This window comes from Epinephelus fuscoguttatus, linkage group LG8, assembly GCF_011397635.1.
Source record: "Epinephelus fuscoguttatus linkage group LG8, E.fuscoguttatus.final_Chr_v1".
NCBI lineage: Eukaryota > Metazoa > Chordata > Actinopteri > Perciformes > Serranidae > Epinephelus > Epinephelus fuscoguttatus.
Window position 1 is genome coordinate 31459959 of NC_064759.1, and position 22097 is coordinate 31482055.

General features: G+C 40.9%; 1 protein-coding gene across 1 annotated transcript; it reads right to left on the reverse strand.

Annotated features, from left to right (window-relative positions):
* Positions 1 to 2518: 2518 nt before the first annotated feature.
* Positions 2519 to 16949, reverse strand: LOC125893070 (basic helix-loop-helix transcription factor scleraxis-like). Its single transcript, XM_049583533.1, has 3 exons — positions 15998 to 16949; positions 15332 to 15548; positions 2519 to 3286 (listed from the first exon to the last, which is right to left on the reverse strand). Exons 1-3 carry the CDS (start codon positions 16387 to 16389, stop codon positions 3248 to 3250), a joined length of 648 nt encoding a protein of 215 aa, XP_049439490.1. The 5' UTR covers positions 16390 to 16949; the 3' UTR covers positions 2519 to 3247.
* Positions 16950 to 22097: the final 5148 nt, after the last annotated feature.

The window sequence follows — 22097 nt, forward strand, 5'->3', positions numbered from 1 at the left end:
TTCACCTTGGTCCAAAACCGCCCACTTAAATACACCACAGCAGTCTGCCCTCTCAGCTGATCTGTTTTCATCAATGTAAAATACAGAGATCATTAGACAGTTAAGCTATATCACAGATCCTTCTGCTTAGTGCAAGCGTGTGCGCGCATGTGAGTGTGTGACTGCACACGCATGCATACGTCCATCTGTTTGTGCATATGTAAGTTCATTGGCGTATGAGTGTGCAAATGGTCATCTGCGTGTGTGCTAAATTGTGAGTGTGTAGGCGTAGGGGGAACCTGATCTGATCTGTGTGGGAGGAACCAGTTCCTTTTTCCCCCCTCTCTGCTGCTCAGACAGACGGCCTGCTAGAGAGATCAGACTCTCAGACTAACTGGACCAGAAGTCATTAGGACACACTAGACACACACCGCTTTTTTCAAAGCTATTGCTTCCTTTTAAAAAACCTTCCGCAGTAAGATTATCTACGTCTCATCGGCTCATAATAGTACTGAGATCTTTTAAACAAGACACACTGCGCTTTTCAAACCTTTCTCTCAGGAACCAGCGAGCAGCAGGGACCACTTACACTCAAACTGTGCCCTGAGATTTAGTCTTTTGTTTCCCTGTGTTACGTGCAGGGAGGAAAAAACCTGCTCTGGCACTTGAATTTAAAGGGCATTTCAAGCATAATATGCCAGAACTGCATTTTGTCTTTGGTATAAGCGATTCTCCAGGAAGGATTTTGCAACAATCTTTAGTTCATTATTTGGCTGCCATTCTTCTTCTTCTTCTTGGGAGACTTCATAAAGCACGCTATCAACTACGAAACTATATTTTTTCAGTCTTTCTTTGGTCCCAAATTTAAATCTACACCTTATCCCCTTCGTCACCTTTTTGAGTCATTTCATTAAAGTGAGTGTCCTTTACATGACATCACTCTTTGGAAAAGCCAGACACATTAACTCTAAAACCAACTGTGCAAGTGTCGGGTGCTGTTTATAGTTTTGAGGGTGTTTGTGAGATTACACACGCTATAAATCAGCTTTGTTTTTCAGGGCAGCTTCCACTAAAAACTGTGTTTTGGCAGTACGATCAAGTGACATTTGAATTTTTGTTGGTTGTTTTTCTTCACCGGGCACTTGTCACTTTGTAGGAAAAAGCTCCATAACTGGCACCTCGGTCGCAGAAACAGCTTGTTAGCATTGTTAAAAAATAATTTGGAAACACCAAACCGGTGTAGTACAGGGGTTAGCCTCCATTAAAAGAACGGCTCATTTACATTTCACTTAATGGTGGAAAATGGCTTGAGAAACACGGCTGTTATGTGGTTTTAAAATGCTGAACTAGGACATTGTAGACTGGGTACAGACGACATTAATATATTCCAACTCTTTTAAGGCATTTTTGTAATAAAACCTATTATAACTAGTAGAGGAATCCTAGAAACGTACCAGCATGTCTTTCACATGATGCAACATTTTCAGGTAACCACAACTTTGGTTTCCCTGGAACTGGATTTTGCAAGTTTTGCAGCAGAACCAATGAGGCATAGACACACTGCGTCTACTATTTTGCTGTCTTTAAACAGGTGATCATGACCCATAAAAAAAACAGAGCACATGGCCCTTGCAGAATATCACACCTCACGGTCTCGGAAAAGTGTATGGCACAGGGAGAGAGAAGCTATAATGAAAAAAGCGACAATTTAAAAAAAGGAAGGGCAACATTCCACATTGCTAATGCCCTGATCATTTTCCATAAAGGCAAAGGAAAGAGTGCGACAGAGGAGCGAAGGGTGGAAATTGTGAAAAAGGTAGTGAGAAAAGGGAAGAGGACAAGAAAAAGGAAGGAAGATTAGATAGAGACATAGATAAAAAGAAAAAACGAGGTAAGGAGAGGCTAAGTGGTGCGTGGCTAAACACGCTGGAAAGCCATCACCAGCCAGACTCTGGCCAGTGGCACTCCAGGGAAAAGAGAGGAAGAGCAGAGGAGGAGAGGAGGAGAAAAGAGCATGTGGAAAGGTAAAGAAGAGGACAGCAAGGGGACACGGGCAGATGTCCAGGCAGCCATACCTGCAGATTCAATTCTGCTCCCCCCTTTTTTTTCTCTTCCACTCTCTTCTCCTCGCCTTTCGTCCGCTCCTCAAACCCCTCTTGTCCGCCTCATCTTCTAACCCTGTCTCTCTCTGTCTGCTCTGATCTTGGTGCCCCAGAAGAGAAGAAAGACAGCGAGAAAGAGGGAGTGTGTGAGAGAAGAGACAGCGAGACAGCCAAAAGTAAAATTAGGAATTAGGCTGATGTGAGCTACAGGTGTAGTCGCTATGGAACTTCCACTTATGCTCGCTGTGCTGCTTCTTTAGTGAAGGAATTTATTTCAAAATTATCTCTCCCTGAGCTGCCTGAACGAGCCAAAGTACCACCATTTGAATAGTTTCACAGTGGAAACTTTTATCATGTTTATTGGTTGGAACTGAGAAGGATCTGAGAGGACGACTCGCTCAAAATACCACCAACATATGAATGAAATTTACCCCAGATATACAAACAATTTATTGGTCATCTTGAGTTATTTTCCAGCATTAGGACATTTTCAGAGATGATTATTAGAAATAACCAATACAACTTAAGTTCCAGCATGTTTTTTGTGGGGTATTTTTTTTTCCGTAATACCATAAATTGTGTCAATAGCCAATGTTTTGTACTTTTATACATTATTTGTCATGAATGTCAATGCCGGTTAAATAACATAGTTTCATTATATAATGCTATGTCACATAAATATACATTTATATTTCAGTTTACACATTAATAACACACAGCTTTCGATGAGTACAAATTTGTCTTTCATAGGTTCTGTGTGTTTTTCGATCATGTGCCAGAAGTTCCTTAGACTCAAAGAGTCACTGAGTCTTTGAACAATACAGTAAAAAGTCTCATATTAATGTTGTTGAAAGGTTCATCATGGTCTTGATAAGCGTCTGAAAGCCCTTTAAAAGTACTGTTAAACTTCTCAGAAGTGTTTCAAACATATTTGAAAACACTCTAAAAAGAACAAAAAGTTCTTGTAAAGTGATATAAAAGGTAAGGAAAAAAAAGAAATGCTTGGTTAAGTTCCTTGAAAAGTCCTGGAAGTGCTAAAGAAGTCCTTCAAAAGTCTTTGAAATGCATCACAAGTCTGGCAAGTCTTCACGTTGCAGTAACTGTGAGATCACTGACAGCGCTGTCAGAGTGACGAGCATTTCATCCATGTGGTTGCGTCCTCATTGTTAACTTCTGATGGCCGTCTTCCTGTCTCTGTCTTTGTTCTGCAAGAGAGAGAAACAACATCTCACATTATCAAGGATTCAACACTGAAATCAATCTAAAGGAACAGAACAGCTTAGCACAGCTTAGCACAGCATAGACAGCGGAACAGGGTTCCTCACATTTACCATTTCAAAGTTTCAGACTTTTTAAGACTCCTTGGTAGGTTTTTCAGACCATATTTAACATCTGAGTACAAATAGTAATATGTTCATCATGTAAATTGCTTTAAAAATTAACTGTTAACATGTATGTGACACCCTGACCATGTTAATTGCCATGAGATCGTAGCTATAGGTACTGTAGCTCACACAAATCAATTGACACTAAACTCAGACCAGTTCATCACTGCCTAAAGAGGACACAAACTAACCTGTGCTACCTATACTTAAATGATTCTCTCTTAATATATTGAATAAATAATATCATACTATTCTTTCTCCCATAATTATTTGTCTCTTTAATAAATAAGGACCATAAATGAGTTGAAAAAGGTTAATTGATTTCATTTTCATGACGTCTGCACAGCCTTTTTTTTTCTCTTTCCAGTAGTGTAGTACTGTAGAATGTAGACATTCGGGGTACGTCCAGCCATAAAGGTTTCCTTAAGCAGAAAAGATCAGATAACTCAAGATAACTACATCACTGCATAGATCATTATTTGGTCAAAGACACTGCTTCATTTTCTTTTGAACTAATTGGGTCACGATGTCTGAACATGGTACAGTTGTAAGGCACTTTGAGCAGAGCTGTTTTACAGGCTCTGAAATACAGGTGTTGAAGCTGGTCTGTGTAGGAGTGTGCGTTCAGTCACACGCCATAGTTTTTGCCTTGCATTCGACGACATCAAGCTCGCTCTGGCCCACATGCTCCCACACAGTGGTTCACACTTTGGCTGCACTGCTTGTATAATTAATTTACTTTTTAGAAATCAGAATTTCATATTTTGCAAAACAGAATTGTGACAGCAGTCTGGACACACAACTAATTTTCCATATTTCAACTTTTTCCGTATTTATCCAGACCTGGAAATTACTACAATTAAATTTCATACTTTCCAAAACTTTTCTATGGGAACCCTGCAATAGACAGAGGGGAACAGCTAGCCGCACATAAAGAGAAGGTCAGTTTCATTTTGACCTGCCAATATTGAGACATTTCCATCATCTGTTAGTTTGTGTTATTGTGAAACTTTGGTGTTTTAGAGTTTTACTTCGGATTCACTAGAGTCACATAATAACAAGACCAAAGGAAGACTAGAGACTCGTTCATATGCTTCAAGACACAACAAAAACAGCACGAGCAAACTAACTGATAGAGGCAGCGGTAGACCAGAAGTTCCTGTGTTCTGTGAGGTAAAATGAAGGAGAATGGTACAGCAGCTTCAGTTCCTCATTGGAAAGGGCTGTCTTACGGGTCTTTTCTTGGTGGCTATAATAAGTTTTGCTTCTGCCCCCGTCTACAGCAGTACATTGCTTAGCTTCCTGCCTGCTACTCCAAACTGGGGGTGCTCCGACTGCCATCTACTGTAAGTAATACACTATGGATAAGTACCTCACACAACCCCATTTAAAAAAAATCTTAACTATTGCTTTAACATGTGTAAGACTGCTGTTTGATATCTTCATAGTGTCATGAAATGGCACTCCAGGAAAAAGTGTTGCATATTGTGGAAATAGATACTGTTTTACTGCAATCAGTGGCGTAGAGCTGTACTGTATGTACTTTACCAGCGTTCATAAAGTAAATCAAGCCTGACTGCATGCAGTAAACTCACACAAACACATTCTGTACAGTAGCATACATGCTGTACATTAATTGTGGTAGTAGTTGATTTTATTGCAGACTGAAGAGTGACATCATGAGCTGATGCATGACAGCCCTGCACGATGATATGCTTCTCATTTATCTGTGGTATCAGAACAGAGAGGCCTTGATTTCCTGGCTGGTGAGGAGACTTTCTCTATCTGGCCAGGAAAATAACATCACATTTTCCCTCCTCCACCTAACCTCTGCTCCGCTCACTTCTCAGGCCATCCACCACTCTCTTTTCAAGCTGCAGTCAAGGGATTTAATCGAACACACCGTTGAGTGATATGCAACACACATCACCCCCGTCTCACTAATTACTTTCAGGGCTGATGCTTGATTAACTTGTGGCTGGAAAACTATCTGAGACTGTTATACCTTAATTTGGGGTCAACTTTCATATGTAAAAGAAATCCTCTCTATGTTCTTTTTGTAAGTGAAAACTTAATTTCATACGGTGGTTCTGGGGGAAAATTTTCACAGCAGCTTTTCTGCACTCCTGTCCTCTCCTGACTTTTATTTCCCCTTCTCATATCGTCTCGACTAACCCTCTCGGCCGCCCCCTCTCGCCTTCCTCCCATCAGCCGAACACCTGTTACACATTTCCTCTCAGACCGTGCACAAGGTGTAGGTGTTTGGAAAAATCTGTTTGACTGACATCAACAAAGGTGGGTAGGTGTTTGGAAGGATATCAGGCGGTAATGAGAGTGAGATCATAGGATTTGGACAGGAATCGGTCCTCCCACTGATTGAGGTGAGTGTGAGGAGACACAGGAACTATTATTGTCAATTCTTCCTCCAGCTGGAGCAGGAGGTCATTAATAGATTGCCATCATCATAGACGTGAACTATTACCATTTGTTTTTCATGTATGCAGGTACACTTCTTTTGGATGCGTTTATAACCAGCTGCTTGATATGAAGAGTTCATTTTGTGTCTCATTTTGTTGTTTGGTGGTGTTTTATTGTTTATTTTTGGGGCTGTTCCTGGGTGCTGTGGCCCTCTGTTGAGAAATACTTCTGAAACAACAGTCCCAAGTATATTAGATATTAATAGTATCTTAAATCATTAAAGGGTCATTGGAGGTTTACCTACACCCTCTTTTGCACCAGTGGTCAATCATTATTCACCAAGGAATCTATCATCATAGCTGACCCAGAGAACCAGAATTTATTGCAGCCACAAGACTTGTTACCAATTACATTGTGTGTTAACTTAGAATTTGTTATCAATATATCAAAATTTTCATACTGAGCGTACCTTCAAAATAATTCAATCATAATGTATTTTATTTGTTCATAGCAACTGAAGCATTATTACACAGTTTTATAGTTATGAATATGCACTCACATGACATGACTTAAGGTAGATAAAGATGGTAATCTTGGTTAAATTCAGGCACACAGGCAACATTTGACTGAAATCGCATTCTTTTCCTAAACTTAAAAATTCTTTGTTGCCTGATACTGCACGACAAATACGTAGTAAATAACTGTCATTTCTAGGGGACAGGACTGTATATAACGTACTCAAATTATCCCACCATGCATTACAAGAACAAAGGAACACTCAATGGTCACTAACGAAGACATTAAACCATCCTTCACAGACCAGGGAAAAAAAGGTGCACTTGGATGGATGGAATTGTCTCTACGACTTGTTTCACATGCAGCCTGGAAAATGTGGCTTTGCTGTTTTTGTGCTTTCTACTAACAAAAACTATAAAACCAACAGCTGGATGAGACAAGTGCAGCCGTGCTCTCTGGTGTTTGTTGGAAGGCGCTGTGGAAAATTGGAGGTATTTATCGGTGGAAATTAAAGTACTCAAGGCAGGTTGGAGAAAGCGGGTGCGTGAAATAATCTCACTCAAAAACTGTGCATGACAACTGGATGATTCACCAAATTACATCAATTACTGTGGAATCAGCAAGAGTCAGCTCACTGAGTGCTAGGCGATACAGCTTAGGAATCCCAGCTGGAACTGGTGGAGGCGGTTCAGCTGCAGTCGAACTGGTTCAGTCAAAACAGGAGGAGGGGGGCTTTGAGACTGGCCTGGTAGTCAAAACAATCTCCTGAAGACTAATAGGGCATGGTCGGATGACATCTCTGCTCTCTCTCTCTCTCTCTCTCTCTCTCTCATACACACACACACACACACACACACACACACACACACAGACATACCACTGACATCCCAGGGGGGTGATTTGTCCAACACTAATATGATTACCTGATGATGTTTACTTTAGATACGATATGATGATATTAACACACTGGAACAATATTGTTGTTAAATCAAGGTGAAAGGAGTCTGTCTTAACTTTAATATGAAGACAGTGAACACTCTCTTCACGGCATCTTATCAACTTAAATTCAAACTTTAACAATGTTTTTCCGAAACTCAATCCGGGCTGTTCCTTTACCTATAACTGCAGATTTTCCATGCACTCTCTCACTCTTTTTTTCCTGTGTTAAGCCATTCTGTCAAATACAAACATCTAATTTAGTTTCTGGCTGCATGAAGAGAGGGATGACTGGTTGGAAAAAATAATTCCACTTGGGTACAGGCCCGACAATCGTATAAGAAGATTGGTATTCAACCATGAAATGAAAACTGGTAATATCCCTTTAGTTTATCGAGTGAAAGTATGTGAATATGCGTCAGTTCCCTGGAGTGTCCAGTAGAAGCTGTAATTAAATGATCATCGATTAGAGGGTCAGAGCCATGCATTAAAAAAGTGCAATAAATAGCACATCAGACTTTTAAATTAAGCTAACTAACACACCAAATAAGCCGCAGTCTGCCATTATGTGGCTTGGATGCATCAGACACGTACTTCATACTGACTGTGGTTTGCTAATAAGCATCCTGATGGCTTCTGAAAAACACTAGATTTATCTTAGAGCGCCTAATCAGATGTAATTCGCACCAGCCGGCCACACATGCAATTAATTGTTCCCACATTTTAATAATCTGTTGTAATGGCTCCAGAACAAGCCCGACTTCATTTTCACCACTCTCAGATGACTTCATTCTGCTACATTATGCATCAACTAGCACTTTATCATCTGTGCTACGATGGGCACCCTGCAACAGCCAATATGTCATTAGCTTCAGTAGATATTGTTTTAAGAAACTGCACAATTCACACTGCCAATTTCTGCTTTTCTCTGTGTTCTAGATTTATTTTAGATTTGCTCCCTGCCTGTCTCAGATTTCTGTAGTTTTGCTTTAATTTGCTCTGTGAGCAGCCCTTCCCCTGAAGACCAAATGACAACAGAATGATAGTTTTGCTAATAGATTTTGTTAGTTATCTGACACGACTTCTTCTGTTGGTGTTAAATTAGGGTTTAACTGCTTCCATCTGGGCTGAAAATACAGACAGGTCCATGCATGACAGCACAATCATGCACAAAGCTCACACACACACACCGAACGTGGGCAAGAATATATTTGAAAATTGCCTGCAGTATATTAGCTACCTTCGATGCACCTCATTAGCATAGCTTTAAATGAGAGGCAAGCAGGCAGAGCTCCCGCTCATGAGGCGCAAAGCATTAACTCCAAGTCAACACCAGCATTATCAGTAAATGAGGGTAATTTAGTTTTCATCTATGACCTCGAAACGTCGACTTCATGCACACAAGTGACGTAATGCCTTTTTCCAGTGAAAACAGACTAATAACCAAATGACTGTAAAAACCGCAGTCATTAGCTTGCTTCTGCACATGTCCTATTCATGCGTTTAAGCTCTCTTAAGGTGCACGGTTCATTTGATCTCTATAAAGAAGCAAAGTGTAGTTTCGGTGCAGTCGAAAACCAACTGTCCAAACTGGAGGATAAATAGCTAAGTTGATTATCCCGCTGAGTCGTTGGCTATTTCTCTGCCTCTCTTTCTCCTTCTCCATCTCTGTTTCCACAACTTCCTGCACACCATTAGTTTAGAAAGTGTTGAAAGCACAGTCGTGATCCAGCCCTCCTTAAGTGAGTAATCATATATGAGGTTTTTTTTGGGGTGTCTAGAAAGAAGCAATGAACTGCCGTCTGGCTGAAAAGAAATTGAAGAGGTCGAATGAAATGCTTTTGATAAAATTCTCTGAGTGTGGTGCACTGTACGCACGTGCGTCAGTGTGTCTATGGCCGTGCATGTATGTAAGTGTGTATTTGTGTCAAATGTGTGGGTGTGAGTGTGTGTGTAGGCAGCGAGGGCGTTTCACAGAGCGCGGTTTCCAGGCTTCTTTAACATCACCATCAAAGCCCAACGTCAATGTGTTTCTAATAGCAGCAGCTGAATTAAACACTGGCTGTACAGGCCTCAGCAGAGGATAAATCATTTACAGAACAATTAGCTCATTTGTTGCTCCGCTCTGCACTGCCAATGACTTCCAGACACAGAGAGCCAGCCAGTGTGTGTGTGTGTGTGTGTGTGTGTGTGTGTGTGTGTGTGTGTGTGTGTGTGTGTGTGTGTCTAATGTATTTGTACATGGACGTAAAAATCTCACTCTATGTCACTCACATCTCTCTCAAAGTAACAAACTCAGGTAAATACAGACTAACTTTTTCTCTCTCTCAACCACTCACACACACACACACAGACACACACTTTCATTTCATTTACCCTCTCACACACATTCTTACACGTACACACACTAACACACAAGTACAGATAAGTCAGTTTCCAGTTGCATGGTGCAGTTTTAGTGCCACTGTCTCTCCATACGCCCAGCTTTCCAGCCACTCACAGAAATCATCACATATAAAAGTTTTACTGCGGCCCAGATGTAAATTAGAGCTGTTCGTGATATTAGGAGCTGTATTCATCATTTGTTATGTTTGCCGTTTTACTAAATTTACACATTTCTTTTTAATTTCCAAAGAATTTCCAAATAAATAAGATTCCTTCAAGCTGGAATTAAACCAGGGTTTCGCCTTAAAATGCTTGTAAACTCCACTAAGTGTGACCATCTCAAAGGAACAATGGTCTATTTACAGCAACCACACTATAAGTATCATAGTAGTTATATTTTTGCCGGGTTTTTATTTTGTTTCCAAACCTATAAAGTCTCTTTTAATTCGTCAAACGAGCTTCTTTAAATTTTTAAATATTGGAAAATGTTTGGACTTGACATATCCAGCTTAGAAGGAAAAAGTTCAGCATGATTGCTGTTACTGGCAGATGGATCGCCATTTCTGTTTACATTTGCTATTGAATTGAATTGACCCTCTCACTGTTTCGGGCCAAAAGAAATAAGCTACAGTTGCGGAGGAAGCTGTAAAAATGCTTCAAGCGTCACAGCCTAAAGACAACAAAGCAGACAGATTAACATGTTTGAATAAAGCTTTCTGTTTTTGTTTTGTATGAAAGTATGGCTGAATAAACACTGTCTCAGTATAATTCAGTAGCCTTATACTGATACTTGTGTGCTGCCTTCACCTATAGCACAAATAAATGTGCATTTAAGTAGCACTGCAGATGCTCAACTGGATTTTAAGGACATTAAATGTGACATCGAGCAGATATACTGCAGATAGTAATGCCACGATGATTAAAAAAGCTGTAATCGTGCAGGTTTCCTGCTGGAGGTTGAGTCCAGGCACCTGACAGTTCCACTGATCAGCAGAAGCAGAGAGGCCTAGCACAGGATATCTGCATCAATCAACCAGACAGCGCAGGGATTTGAGCTGCCCTTTGCTCACCTCAATCCTCCATCCTCAGCCCTGTACATCTCATTTACAGATGTAGCCATCAGGAGCGTCCCATGTCTTTTGCTGCATCTATCAAAGGCACCAGTATGTGAAGGCTGCACTCCGGTTTGTCCCTAACCCTGACCCACCCCAGAACAGGCTTTTGATTTTTTTTTTTCTTTTTCTTTTTTCTTATTAATCAAAATTTGTCAGGATGTGCGTACACACCCAAGGAATAATTTGGGATCTGATCAAAAGAAAGTGAGTGGAAATGTCCCACAGAGTTTGGCTCTTTACCTGTGTTTAACTTTATAGATTTGCACTATTATTCACCACACTGAGCAACAACATATTCAAAGGGTCACACTAAAAAAAGAAATACAACAACTAGTCATGCTTTAGGTTGACACTGAGGAGAATTTCACAGTACTCCAACTGCCTCGAAACATCTCAACTGTCCAAAGAAAACCATGAATCTCAAAATTTGGTGATTTCTAAACTGTTCAAATAAACTTAAGGATGAGGTGTTTACTTGTTTGTGAAAAAAAATCTCCAACTTCTTGAGCTTAATAAACCATGAAAAAGCCTTTAGATTAGCTAGAAAAAAATAGGGCTTTAACTAATCATATAGTCTATAAAATAAAATTTAAAAAGTTAAAAATGATGCTCACAATGTCTCAGATTCCAAAGTGATGTCCACAAATTGCTTCATTTGTCCAACCAACAGTCCAAAACCTGAGGACTCTTCATTTACTATTATACATGACCAAGAAAAGCAACAACTTCTCAGATTTAAGAAGCTGGAACCAGAAAATGTGATTGCTTGCTTGAAAAATGAGTGATAATCATTTATCAGAATAGTTGGCGATTAATTTTCTAATTATCATTGCAGTTCTCGTCACAAAGCTGATAACAGATACGTGGTTTCCACAGGGCAGCATCAGTGAGGAGTTTTAATAATTTTCAATCTCAGCATCTCTATTTCTTTCTGTAAAATCTATAAAGAATGAATCATATATCCTTCACCTGTATTCAATTAAATCTCTCTGGATCATGTGCTCAAAGTCACACAGATAATTAAATCACATTAGTATTCCACTGAATATGTAACATGCAGTATTTAGCCCTCTCAGTGCAGTAGTCATTACTAACAAGACTGTTTGTTTTGAAACCGTTATACTGTATACACACATAATAAGAGGAAATGAGCATATACTTTTCTCACTCTCACCCTCTCCCACATTGGAAATAAGCATAATTGAAGCAGCTGGTCTAAGCAGACCTGACAGCTGTGATGAACCTCAATGACCATAAAAACATACAAAGAGAGCACTCAGGACACAAAGTCTCATTTTACCTTCACAATCGTTTCCTCTCTGTAATCACCAGCACTGACTCTGCCCTTTAGCCCACTTAAACACACTGTATAGCCACTTTTCCAAGGAAAGTGAAATTCTCTCAGGTTCTGCCAATCAGAGTTAACCATTCATATGCCAGGTGAACATCTGTTGTGCTCGTCCTGAAAAGGATAAATCTGGTGATATTATGGATTTTTCTATTATTTATAACAAATCCTGTGAAAAGAATCAAAGTTTTCTGTGTGTACTGAAAACCTGATTTAAAGTAATTATTTATGGCTGTCCAAAAATGATAAAACAGCCACACCGCTGCCCTAGGTGACACGTTTCTTCATTATAATAAATATAGTCAATGTAGTTTATTTTAAGCCAGTCCCAATGGTTGCCATTCTGCTGCTGCAAACGCTAACTAGAATACTAAATATGTATTAATCCACTGCCAAAAACAGTCCCCAACCAGCCAAAGAGCTACAGTACTCGACTGTTTAATTAATTTACGAAGCCATTTTCAAAATTAAAGGTGGAGTCTACAATTCTGGGGAAAAAGAACTGATATTAAAACTCAACGTCCAACAAATACACCTCTCCCATCAGTGCTCCGCCAGAAACTCCAGCAATATCTCAGATGCTGTTTACTTTTCATTACTGTCATGGTGTGTCCCTGTTACTCATGGGTGAAGACACGAAAGAGGGAGAGCAATCAGCTTAGCGGTGTGTGACTCGGTGAGAGACACTTACTTGTTTCCTACTGACAGTGCCAGGACTGTGTGTGAACACTGTGTGCACACAAAACGGAGAGCTAGTGGACCGTGAGGAGATGTTCGTTGAAAAATAGTGTATTGGATTAGAATCGCAGACTGTACCTTTAAACTACGTATTTGTCATCTGAATCCAGCCGGGTGAATTATTTCATGTGATACAGTTTATGACAGTGACATCTTTTCACTCTTTTTGCACAATCCATATCTAATGTAAGTTAAAACTAAAAGTCCTTCCCTAACTCGTCATGTCTTTCCTTATTTGTGATTGGTGTAGACTACGTCAGGGTTATCAGTCTAGAGATTATCAAGAGATATTGACTCTCACCTGGGTTCACCCTCTCAGTGGACTGCATGAAAACAGTAAACGTGTGTGTGGCATACACAGAGTAGTGAACTGCTACTGAGCTAATGTGAAACAGCATAATGTGACTGACATCAAGTAATATAGACTGTGTCAAAGTGTCTACAGTTGAAGGTTTTGACATGTGAAAGTTTCCAAATTGTTTTCTACACAGCATGCATTTACAGGTCAGTCATGCATCTGCAGCAATGAGTTGACAGCAGCAGATAGTATTACACAGCTCCTACTGACAGCTCTGACCTCCACCAGGCTGATCGATATGCAGGGAGCTGAGGGAGAGGAGGGGGAACGAGAGAAGTCGAAGAGGAATAAGTGAAACAGAATGAGAAGGACAAAAGGAATAAAAATGGAAAACTCAGGGAGGACAAACTGAGCAAAAAGAAAAAAGGAGACAGAGAGCAAGACTGATTTCAGGCTAGTTATCTCGCAGCCGAGGGTGTCTGGGTTTCAGACGCTGAGGACGTCTAGGCTTTCACTCACAAAGGTTCAGAGGGGAGGCAGCAGGGAGGGGGAGACGCACACTGCTGAGACTCAGGTTATCCCCCAGCGAAAGGGTCTCTGGGTTTAGACACTGAGGAGGGTATTAGCTTTCACCCACTGCTGGGGTAACGGGGGAGTCTGCCAGATGTCAGCTCCTTACCCATAAATCCTCCTAAATGGGCAGCGGCTAGGTTAGAGGGGGAAAGTTGAGTGGACGTCACCTCTCTATCATCTTCTGCACAGACCGGTGGTGTTTGATGAAGTCGGAGCTGCGGTCATGTACAATTGATTACAGTCAGCTGATAGAAAATTCTTCATTCCCTGTTATTTGTCACCAGACTGATGACTGTGTTATGCTGAGAGTGTTCTTGATTTCTATTTCCTGTGTTGAATCAATCAAATGTGAGTTGAACTTGAAGTTCTTCTGCATCTCTATTAAGGTGTAGACTGAGGTGGGAGGAAGTGTGGAAGAAACTCTAATCTGAAATGTTATTTGTGACACTGAAATAAGGAATCTGACTGAGTGTAGCTTTTATATAAATAATTGTGGTATTCTTGTTAATTTGTTTTGTGCTGTCTCCCTTAATTAAATATATTCCTGAATTATTAAGCTGTGTGTAAACTTATGACCAAGTACAATAAAGAGCTAGTTAAACATACTTGTGACAATTTTTCATCCTGTGATATCCATACTCAGTGGAACAAAGTCATTTCCAGTTATGAGTCTTTGTATATCAGGTCAGTTCCTCAGTAGTTATGATTAAAACTGAGGCTGACGTCAATGCATTCTTGAAATTATACACATGGTTTTGGATGGATTTCATGGGCTCCTGGTCATAAATCTTACTTGCTGCATGAATACCCTTGTAAACTTTCAAATTCGTATTTAAAAAAAAAGAAAAAAACACCTCAGTTGGGATTTTACGCAACGGTCATGCACATCTTGTCAGTTACGCTTAAAAAGGCTGCGTGCTCTCAGCCCTCTTTTACCCCATTTGAGAGAAAAACAATAACTTCCATCACTAACTGTAGCGTCTCACGAGTTTCAGAAAGGACCTTCAACTTTCAAGCCACCTGCTCAAGTTAAACGAACCCCCAACAGAACAATAATACACAGTCCTTCACCCCAAAAGAGGACTTTAAAGAGGTTCGGCTTTAAATGTCCCTCAGGGCCAATCGGGTTTACAGGCACAGTCACTGATCTCAGGTCAGCTTTAAACACCAAACTGACCCTAAAGCACTGCACAGTTTCCCAAAACAAGCCACACTTTACAGTATCATTCTTGCTTGAGCTTTCTCTCATCTCAGCTAAATCTGAGCTTTTTCTATTTTTAATTTTGGAAAAAAGCATTTTTGTTTGTAGCATTTGGAAAGTGGCTTGAAATGTTGTATATTAGTTTTGTGTTATTTATTATAGATGTTTAGGTCACACAGAGATAATCAGAAGCTGCACAGATTTTCTTTCATATCAGTCAGTATTAAGTGGCATTTTAAAATAGCCAGTAACAAATTTCTTACTGTATACAGCATTTTTGTTTTATTTGATTTTGCTTTTTTTATTTTCTGTTGATTTATCATTTTTGTCTGCTTACCATTTTCCTCTGGTTACTGAGGCAGAAAGTACAGATGTGCTTTGGCTGAGCTGATTGGTCGGATCCTCGGTTGGGGGAGGAGTTGACGTGGAAGAACGGTGGTGAGGGAGCGTGGCACGGCTGTCCATCATGAAGCCCCTCGCCCAGGAGCAAGACGTTCCCCAGGTGACTGATGTAGCTGCTGGCCAAACGTAGCGTCTCGATCTTTGACAGCTTTCTAATCATCAAATCAGAGAGAGATTTCAGGTATTAACTAAAGCATGTTATTTAAAATGCATAATAATCCTAAAAAGAAGGATCATGCACTGTCACAACATTGTTGCACTTTTATAGTATTTCAAAATAAGGTGCAACATATTTATAGAGCATACAGACAGTATTGCCAGATGTTGAATATGTGAGTGGACACTTCCCGGGCTCTGACTCTGTGACACATCTTTTACAGGAAATATCCACTCATAATTAAATGCAGTGTTGCCTCAGTTAGATTACAGGCCTGTCACAAAATCAATTTAATTGTAATTAAATGTGCATGTTATCCAGAGCTACATCAGGAACGACTCACTTTGGTTCCCAGATGGAAAAAATGTAGTCCTAACATATTGTGGAAGATATTTGTACATCATGAAAATGTCCTGACACAGTGTGACTCATGTTGCTCTGTACCTGTCTGCAGGCTCGGTGGGGATGAGCGTGCGCAGCGCTGTGAACGCCGTGTTGACAGAATTGGTGCGATCTCTCTCCCGTGCGTTGGCTGCGGTCCTCTGGCGACCCTCCACAGGGATAGGGGACCCTTGGGGGACGAGCCTCCCCATCATGCCCCCTACATCTACCCCTCCGCCCCCTCCTGTCCCGCACAGCTTCCTCTTCCTGTTCACCTTGATGTGAAAAGCAGATGGCGAAGAGGAGGACAGGCGGAAGTTAGAGGAGTTGGTGTTACGCTCCTCAGAGCCTGACCCCTCGCTCCCGTTCTCATCATCATCTTCAGAAAGGAGGGCGATATCGCCGTACAAGAAGCGGCCTGCTGGAGGCGCCGTGCGCAGCATAGCAAATGTCATCTTCACTGTAACAACGCTTTGTCAGCTGCTGGTCAATCCACGTGAGGCTTCCACTTGTTGAGGTTCAACTTTTGCAAGTTTGTTGAAGCTAATTTTCTGTTGATGTCGGCGCCCACCCCTTAAATTGTTACTTGGCCCCCAACTGCTGCTCTTTGCAAAACCTGTTCAACCAGGTGAGTCAGATGTCGCCCTTATGATGCAGGGTTAGTCCTTCGTCAGTGGTCAAGAGCAGCTTGACCTCAGAGCTTGCAGTGATTTCTCTCTTCGTCTATACAAAAGCACTTAACATCCCAAAGGTCACTTCTTCTTTCTGTTAGTCCTTTGTAAAAAGCCAAATTTAAAATGACATGCTGAAGTCAAATAGTTGTTGATTCTGTCCTCTTTTCCTTCTCTAAACCTCTTTCTAGGTCCTTTGTTTCTACATTTGTCTGTTTCAATCCCCACAGCAGAAACTACTCCCAGTCTGTGGCAGCAGTTTGACTCTCTCTTGCTCTCTGTTGGTCTCTCACTCTCTTAGCCTCTCTCCACGTCCTTCTCTCTCCCTGCCTCTTTGCTCCACGTGTGCCTGCTGTCTGAGTGTTTCCGTCTGCCCCTGGTCTTATAGCCTGTGGGAGGGCCGGAGGACTCCTCCGCTCCTCCCTCTGAGCGGTGAAGGTCCCTCGGCTGCTGTCTAGAAGCAGGCCAGAGAGACCGGAGGCAAGAGGCAAACCATCAGCAGGAGTTTGTTTTGGCTGCACGCTGGTTTGTTTCAAGGGAAATCCACCCTAAAACAGAACTCGCATCACCCTTGTGTGCTGGGTGGCTTTGGTGACCTTAGTGACCATGGAGGCATCTCAAACACATATTTCTACCAATATGAATATTATATTTTCAGTATCTTGGATGGTGATTTAAAATGTAAAAGAAACAGGTAAAATGTTGCCATCTGAGAGGAGTAACAGAGCCATGACATGGGACAGAGTGATCGAATGCTGCAAAGACCTTCCCAAACTCTGTTGGAGGCCGATTCTTCACATAACTGATAACTCTTTCTTCCACGCTGGGTGACTCGTTCATTTTCTGGACTTTCCTCTGACAGAGTGTGGAAATTCTTTGACAATGAAGTTTTGACAGAGCACAAAACAAATTCTGAACGCTACTCAGTCTGCAATTGCAGCGTGTAATCGCGATCATGTGCCCGCTCGTTTCTAGGTTTGCTCTCTCAATTTTCTCCAGCTGTTTTTGCAGCTTTGGAGCACTTCAGATCGCAAGAGGTCACTTGCTAACCATTTTTGACTAGTAAGCTGCAGCAGGACACACCCACATCTGGATGGTAGGGTCGTGTTTTTTCAGAGTTCAAGTCTGCATAATCCAAATGATCCCCTTACTGTCTCCCTAAATTATTCATACCGGTATGTTGAGGTGCCTATTCTGAAAATTCTGTTAATCTGAATGTAGCCACAGCCTATTATATTTCATCATCATTATAAATAATAATAATTGAATTAATCACATTGTTTGAAAATTATATCATTTGCCAACTGAATGTGATTTTAATCGTTTAGTAGCAACATATTTTGATTTTCAAAGGTCAAATTGAGAAGGTGACACTCTATTTTTAGTTTGTGTTCTTGAGCGCTTGAGGGGTCAGACTGTATAAAGTCAGTATAATCAGCTTTGATCATTACGAGTGTGAGAATCTCTACTGCTGGATCAAATGCAGCAACACAATTCCTCCTGCATACTCAAATCATTCGTTCAGATTCTGTCCTCCCTCGCGTACACATCTAATTCTGCTCCTACGCTCAAAGGTTGACCTACAGACTGAGAAGCACTTAAATTTGTTTTGTGCTCTCTCCAATCTTTTGTTGTAAATATACTTCCAGAACAGAGCAGGCTACCAGCAACAGCAAGAGGTAAGTCTGGGACTTGGGTTTGCACAAACGGATGTTTTGTTAAACCACTTTCTTGACAGCAAGAAGCTGAGAAGCTTGAGTGGTGAAGTAAGAGTTTGCCTTTCTCCCTGGGTCTTCTTTTCTTCCCTCAGCTTCCCCGTGTGTGCCGTGTTTGTCCCTGGACAGCAGGCTGGGAGGCAGGCAGCCGCAGCGCTGGACAGCTCAGGCTGGGCTCGTGGTTGAAGCCGGGAAATGGGTTTATTCAGCCATGGCCAAAGCCTTTTATCTGTTCAAGCTGCGACGCTGGAGGGTCTGTTAGGAGTTTGCTCTCAAGGGATTCAGATTTTTGGGTGGAGTGTTTTTGTGATGAAGGGGAGGCTCAGGGGTTTATAGTAGGGGAGCTGCTACTTTACTCACTTACACTCCCTTTAACAATCTGTCTTCCTCTGGAAGAGGAGAAAAAATGAGAATAGACAGCAAAGGGAGCAAACAGAGGGGGGAATAAAGACACCAGTGGGAGAAAACAAAGTCAGAACAAAATGAAAGAGATTCATCTCTTTAGCTACAGATACAAATTAATCAATGTGTATGCAGGCGTAGAGGTGTAGTTTGGAAAATCAAGTTCACACACAGAATTTACTGAAGCTTTTACACAGCCTTCATCAAACTCTAATCTGCTTTTCCTACTTAAAATCTTTGGGGTTTTATTAGCCATGATCGTGCAACTTGACTCTTATTTCCAAGGAACTGGCTGACCTTTAAATTTTGTTTCCTGCTTCAACTGTGCAGCGGTTAAAGGTTGACAACCTATGTAAAACTCAACTATGAAGTCTATAATCCTCAGTAGTGCATTATTGAAAACTCTAAACCCAACTGCCATTGCTGGTATGCCTCTTTTGTGTAGATTGGCAACCGTAAGCCGCTGCTGAAAACTAATAGCACAATGAATAATCTGTCAGAGTTACACAATGTTAAAGTCAGCACTCATCACTCTCTCTTTTTCTTCTCTTCTGTCCATACTTTCTCTCCTTCCCTCTTCTCTGTATCTATCTCTACCCTTCAATCACAGTCATAGTGTTTATCCTGTGGTATTGACTGTATGAAGTGGGGCCAGTGCTGGTTGCAGTGGTGGATTACAGTACATACAGGAAGTGCTCTGAGCAGTCAGGATGGAAGAACACTGAATTTACCCCAGAATATAACAAGAAAAAACAGAGAGCATTAGGAGTTGTCAATCAGTTACCCCTCTAAAGGTGCAATCAAGCAACACAATGGCCAGAAAAAATGTTGGTACTGTACGTTTCTGCAAACCATGGATATGTTACAATTGTATCTATTATATGTAGTGAAAATGTTTAAAAATTACATTTCTTTTTGCATCCATTTTCAGTTTTTGATGTTGTGACAACACTGTGGTGAAAGTATTAGGTTAGGTTAGGTTAGGTTAAGGCACAAAAGACATTTGGGAAAAGATCCCGTCTTGGCTTAAAGTATTTGATATTGTCAAAGCAAACACTGCTTAAAATGTGGCCCAATGTGTTGCCTTCAAAGTACCCAGTTGTTGTTGCTAAAATAGAAATGTCACGCTGCGTGGTAAAAAAAAAAAACAAAACAGAGCAGGTCTTAAACAGTGGTCTTGCCTAGGTGTCACGCCATCCACCATCCCCTTCTTGTGATTAGAAACTCATCTCACACACTTGTAATTAGAACTACGTCACTTTGAAAACGTTGATATGATACATACAAAATGTACAAATGAAGCTCAGGAAGACTTTCTTTTTGCTATATACATTAACAATTCTCTTTTTATCCCACTCCCACTGCTTACTCCAATCAGCTGACTATGGGTGTTCCCTCTCCTAGTTAGCCAATCAAAATTTGCCAAGATCTCCTTCAGCCATTCATGCTGCTACTGCCAAACTTTAAATCTGTTCTCCTCTCTGCTCCAGTCAGCTGTCATTTTAGGTTGAATCACCATGCCTTCCTCCACCCCATTCACCTCCAGTCACTTTATCCAGAGCTCAGGACGAGCTCATCAAAGTTCACTCCTCTTCACATCCAGATCCTCAGCTCCCTCTTCATCTCATCTCATCACCACCATCGCCATTGGGTCTAATCACCAAAGACTTTTCCCATTTCTCATACGTATTTACACATGTAAATAAATATTCTTTTCTCTCAGAGGAAGTTTCTCCTGATTGAAATGTAATGTTTTGCAGAAATGTACATTGCCAACATTTTCTTCTGGCGACTGAATCAAACAAGGCAACATTTGCAGGGTCAACACTGCTGCTTGCATTATAGATCACTGTGTGGGCTAAGGTCTTGGAGTCGCTGTCTAGTTTTTGCACCGTCATGCTGGACATACAAATTTACAATAAATTTCCTCCACATAAAAACAGCAACTGTTGCAAAACTCATATGGACCAAAAATGCAATGGAAACAAAAGTCTTAAGTTTTATAGTTGGTTTTATAGTTTTCCTTTCTCCCCAAGTTCTCACTGGACACATCCGGTCACTGGATATCAAATGTGTTTGAAAACAGTTGCTTGGCTGTCAACTCTGAACATCTGAGATGCAGACTGGATCTACATTACATCATGTCACTCATGAAAGAGCTCTGCCTTCATGCAACCAGTGCCCCAGGTCCTGTGCAGTGACCTTTACTGTAGATCAAATTCCCGCACCTGCATGAGCTTCACCTCAGCGAGTGACCCAGATTCAACAGCCGATATAATTGCTGTTAGAGTTTTGTTGGTTTTGGAAATAACAAGATTCTAAATGACCGAAAAGATCAAAATCACCCAAAGAAAACAAACTTTGCTTTTCAAGAGCCAATGCAATCCAACAGCTCATTGCTCTTGCAAGGGAGAAAATCATGACAACATGTGGTAAACAATGGGGTTTGGTTCTGATTCCCTTTTGGATCTGCATCTTAGCATAATAGTCAGGATACTTAAGTTTTGAGCATGACTTTAATTTGTTATTTCTTACTGACAAAATCAGTGCAGTTCTTAAAATTTTTCAAATTCAGTAAGAAAACATATGAGAGCTCATCTAATGATGTTCAGCTTTTAAGAGTAGAGAGTTAAAAGACCGAATTGATTTGTTTTGTGCCACTTTTTATTTAGATCTCAGAAAAGCATTGAGACAATAAAACATGATTTATTATATTAAGATTCGTAAGATACTGGCTCCCAGTAGTAAAAATGGTAACAGTGTGTTCAACCCTGATTCCAAAAAAGTTGGGACTTTGTGTAAAACGTAAATAAAAACTGAATGCAATGATTTGTAAATCCTTTTTTAGCCATGTTCAACTGAATAAAGGCCAAAGACAAAATATCTAATGTTCAATGTCAAATCAGTGTTGTAGCTCAATCCATCCGTTATCTGTAACCAAGTATCTTTAGAAGGACAGGTCAAGACACCAGTGAGTCATGGGGCTGACACATGGAGAAAGACAATCATTCACTCTCACATTCACACCCGTGGTTAATATAGGGTCACCAATTGACCTAATTAACCCAACCTGCGTGTCGGTGGACTGTTTGGACCCCGAGAAAACCCACAATAACACAGGAAGAACATGCAATCTCCGCACAGCAGGGCCCAAGCCCCCAACTGCACACATGCTTATATTTTTGTGACTGCCCACCACACTCTGGAGGTGCATTTCCAAACCAGCTTCACTCACTGTGGTCCGTCATTACATGCATTAGCATGATCTTCCTCTGATTTGCATGTCCCAGGAGTGCGTGGCTGATCTAACACAGTATCCATTTCTCTCCGAATTGTTGCCCTCAGGCCAGAAAACATTTGACTGGGTATAATGTA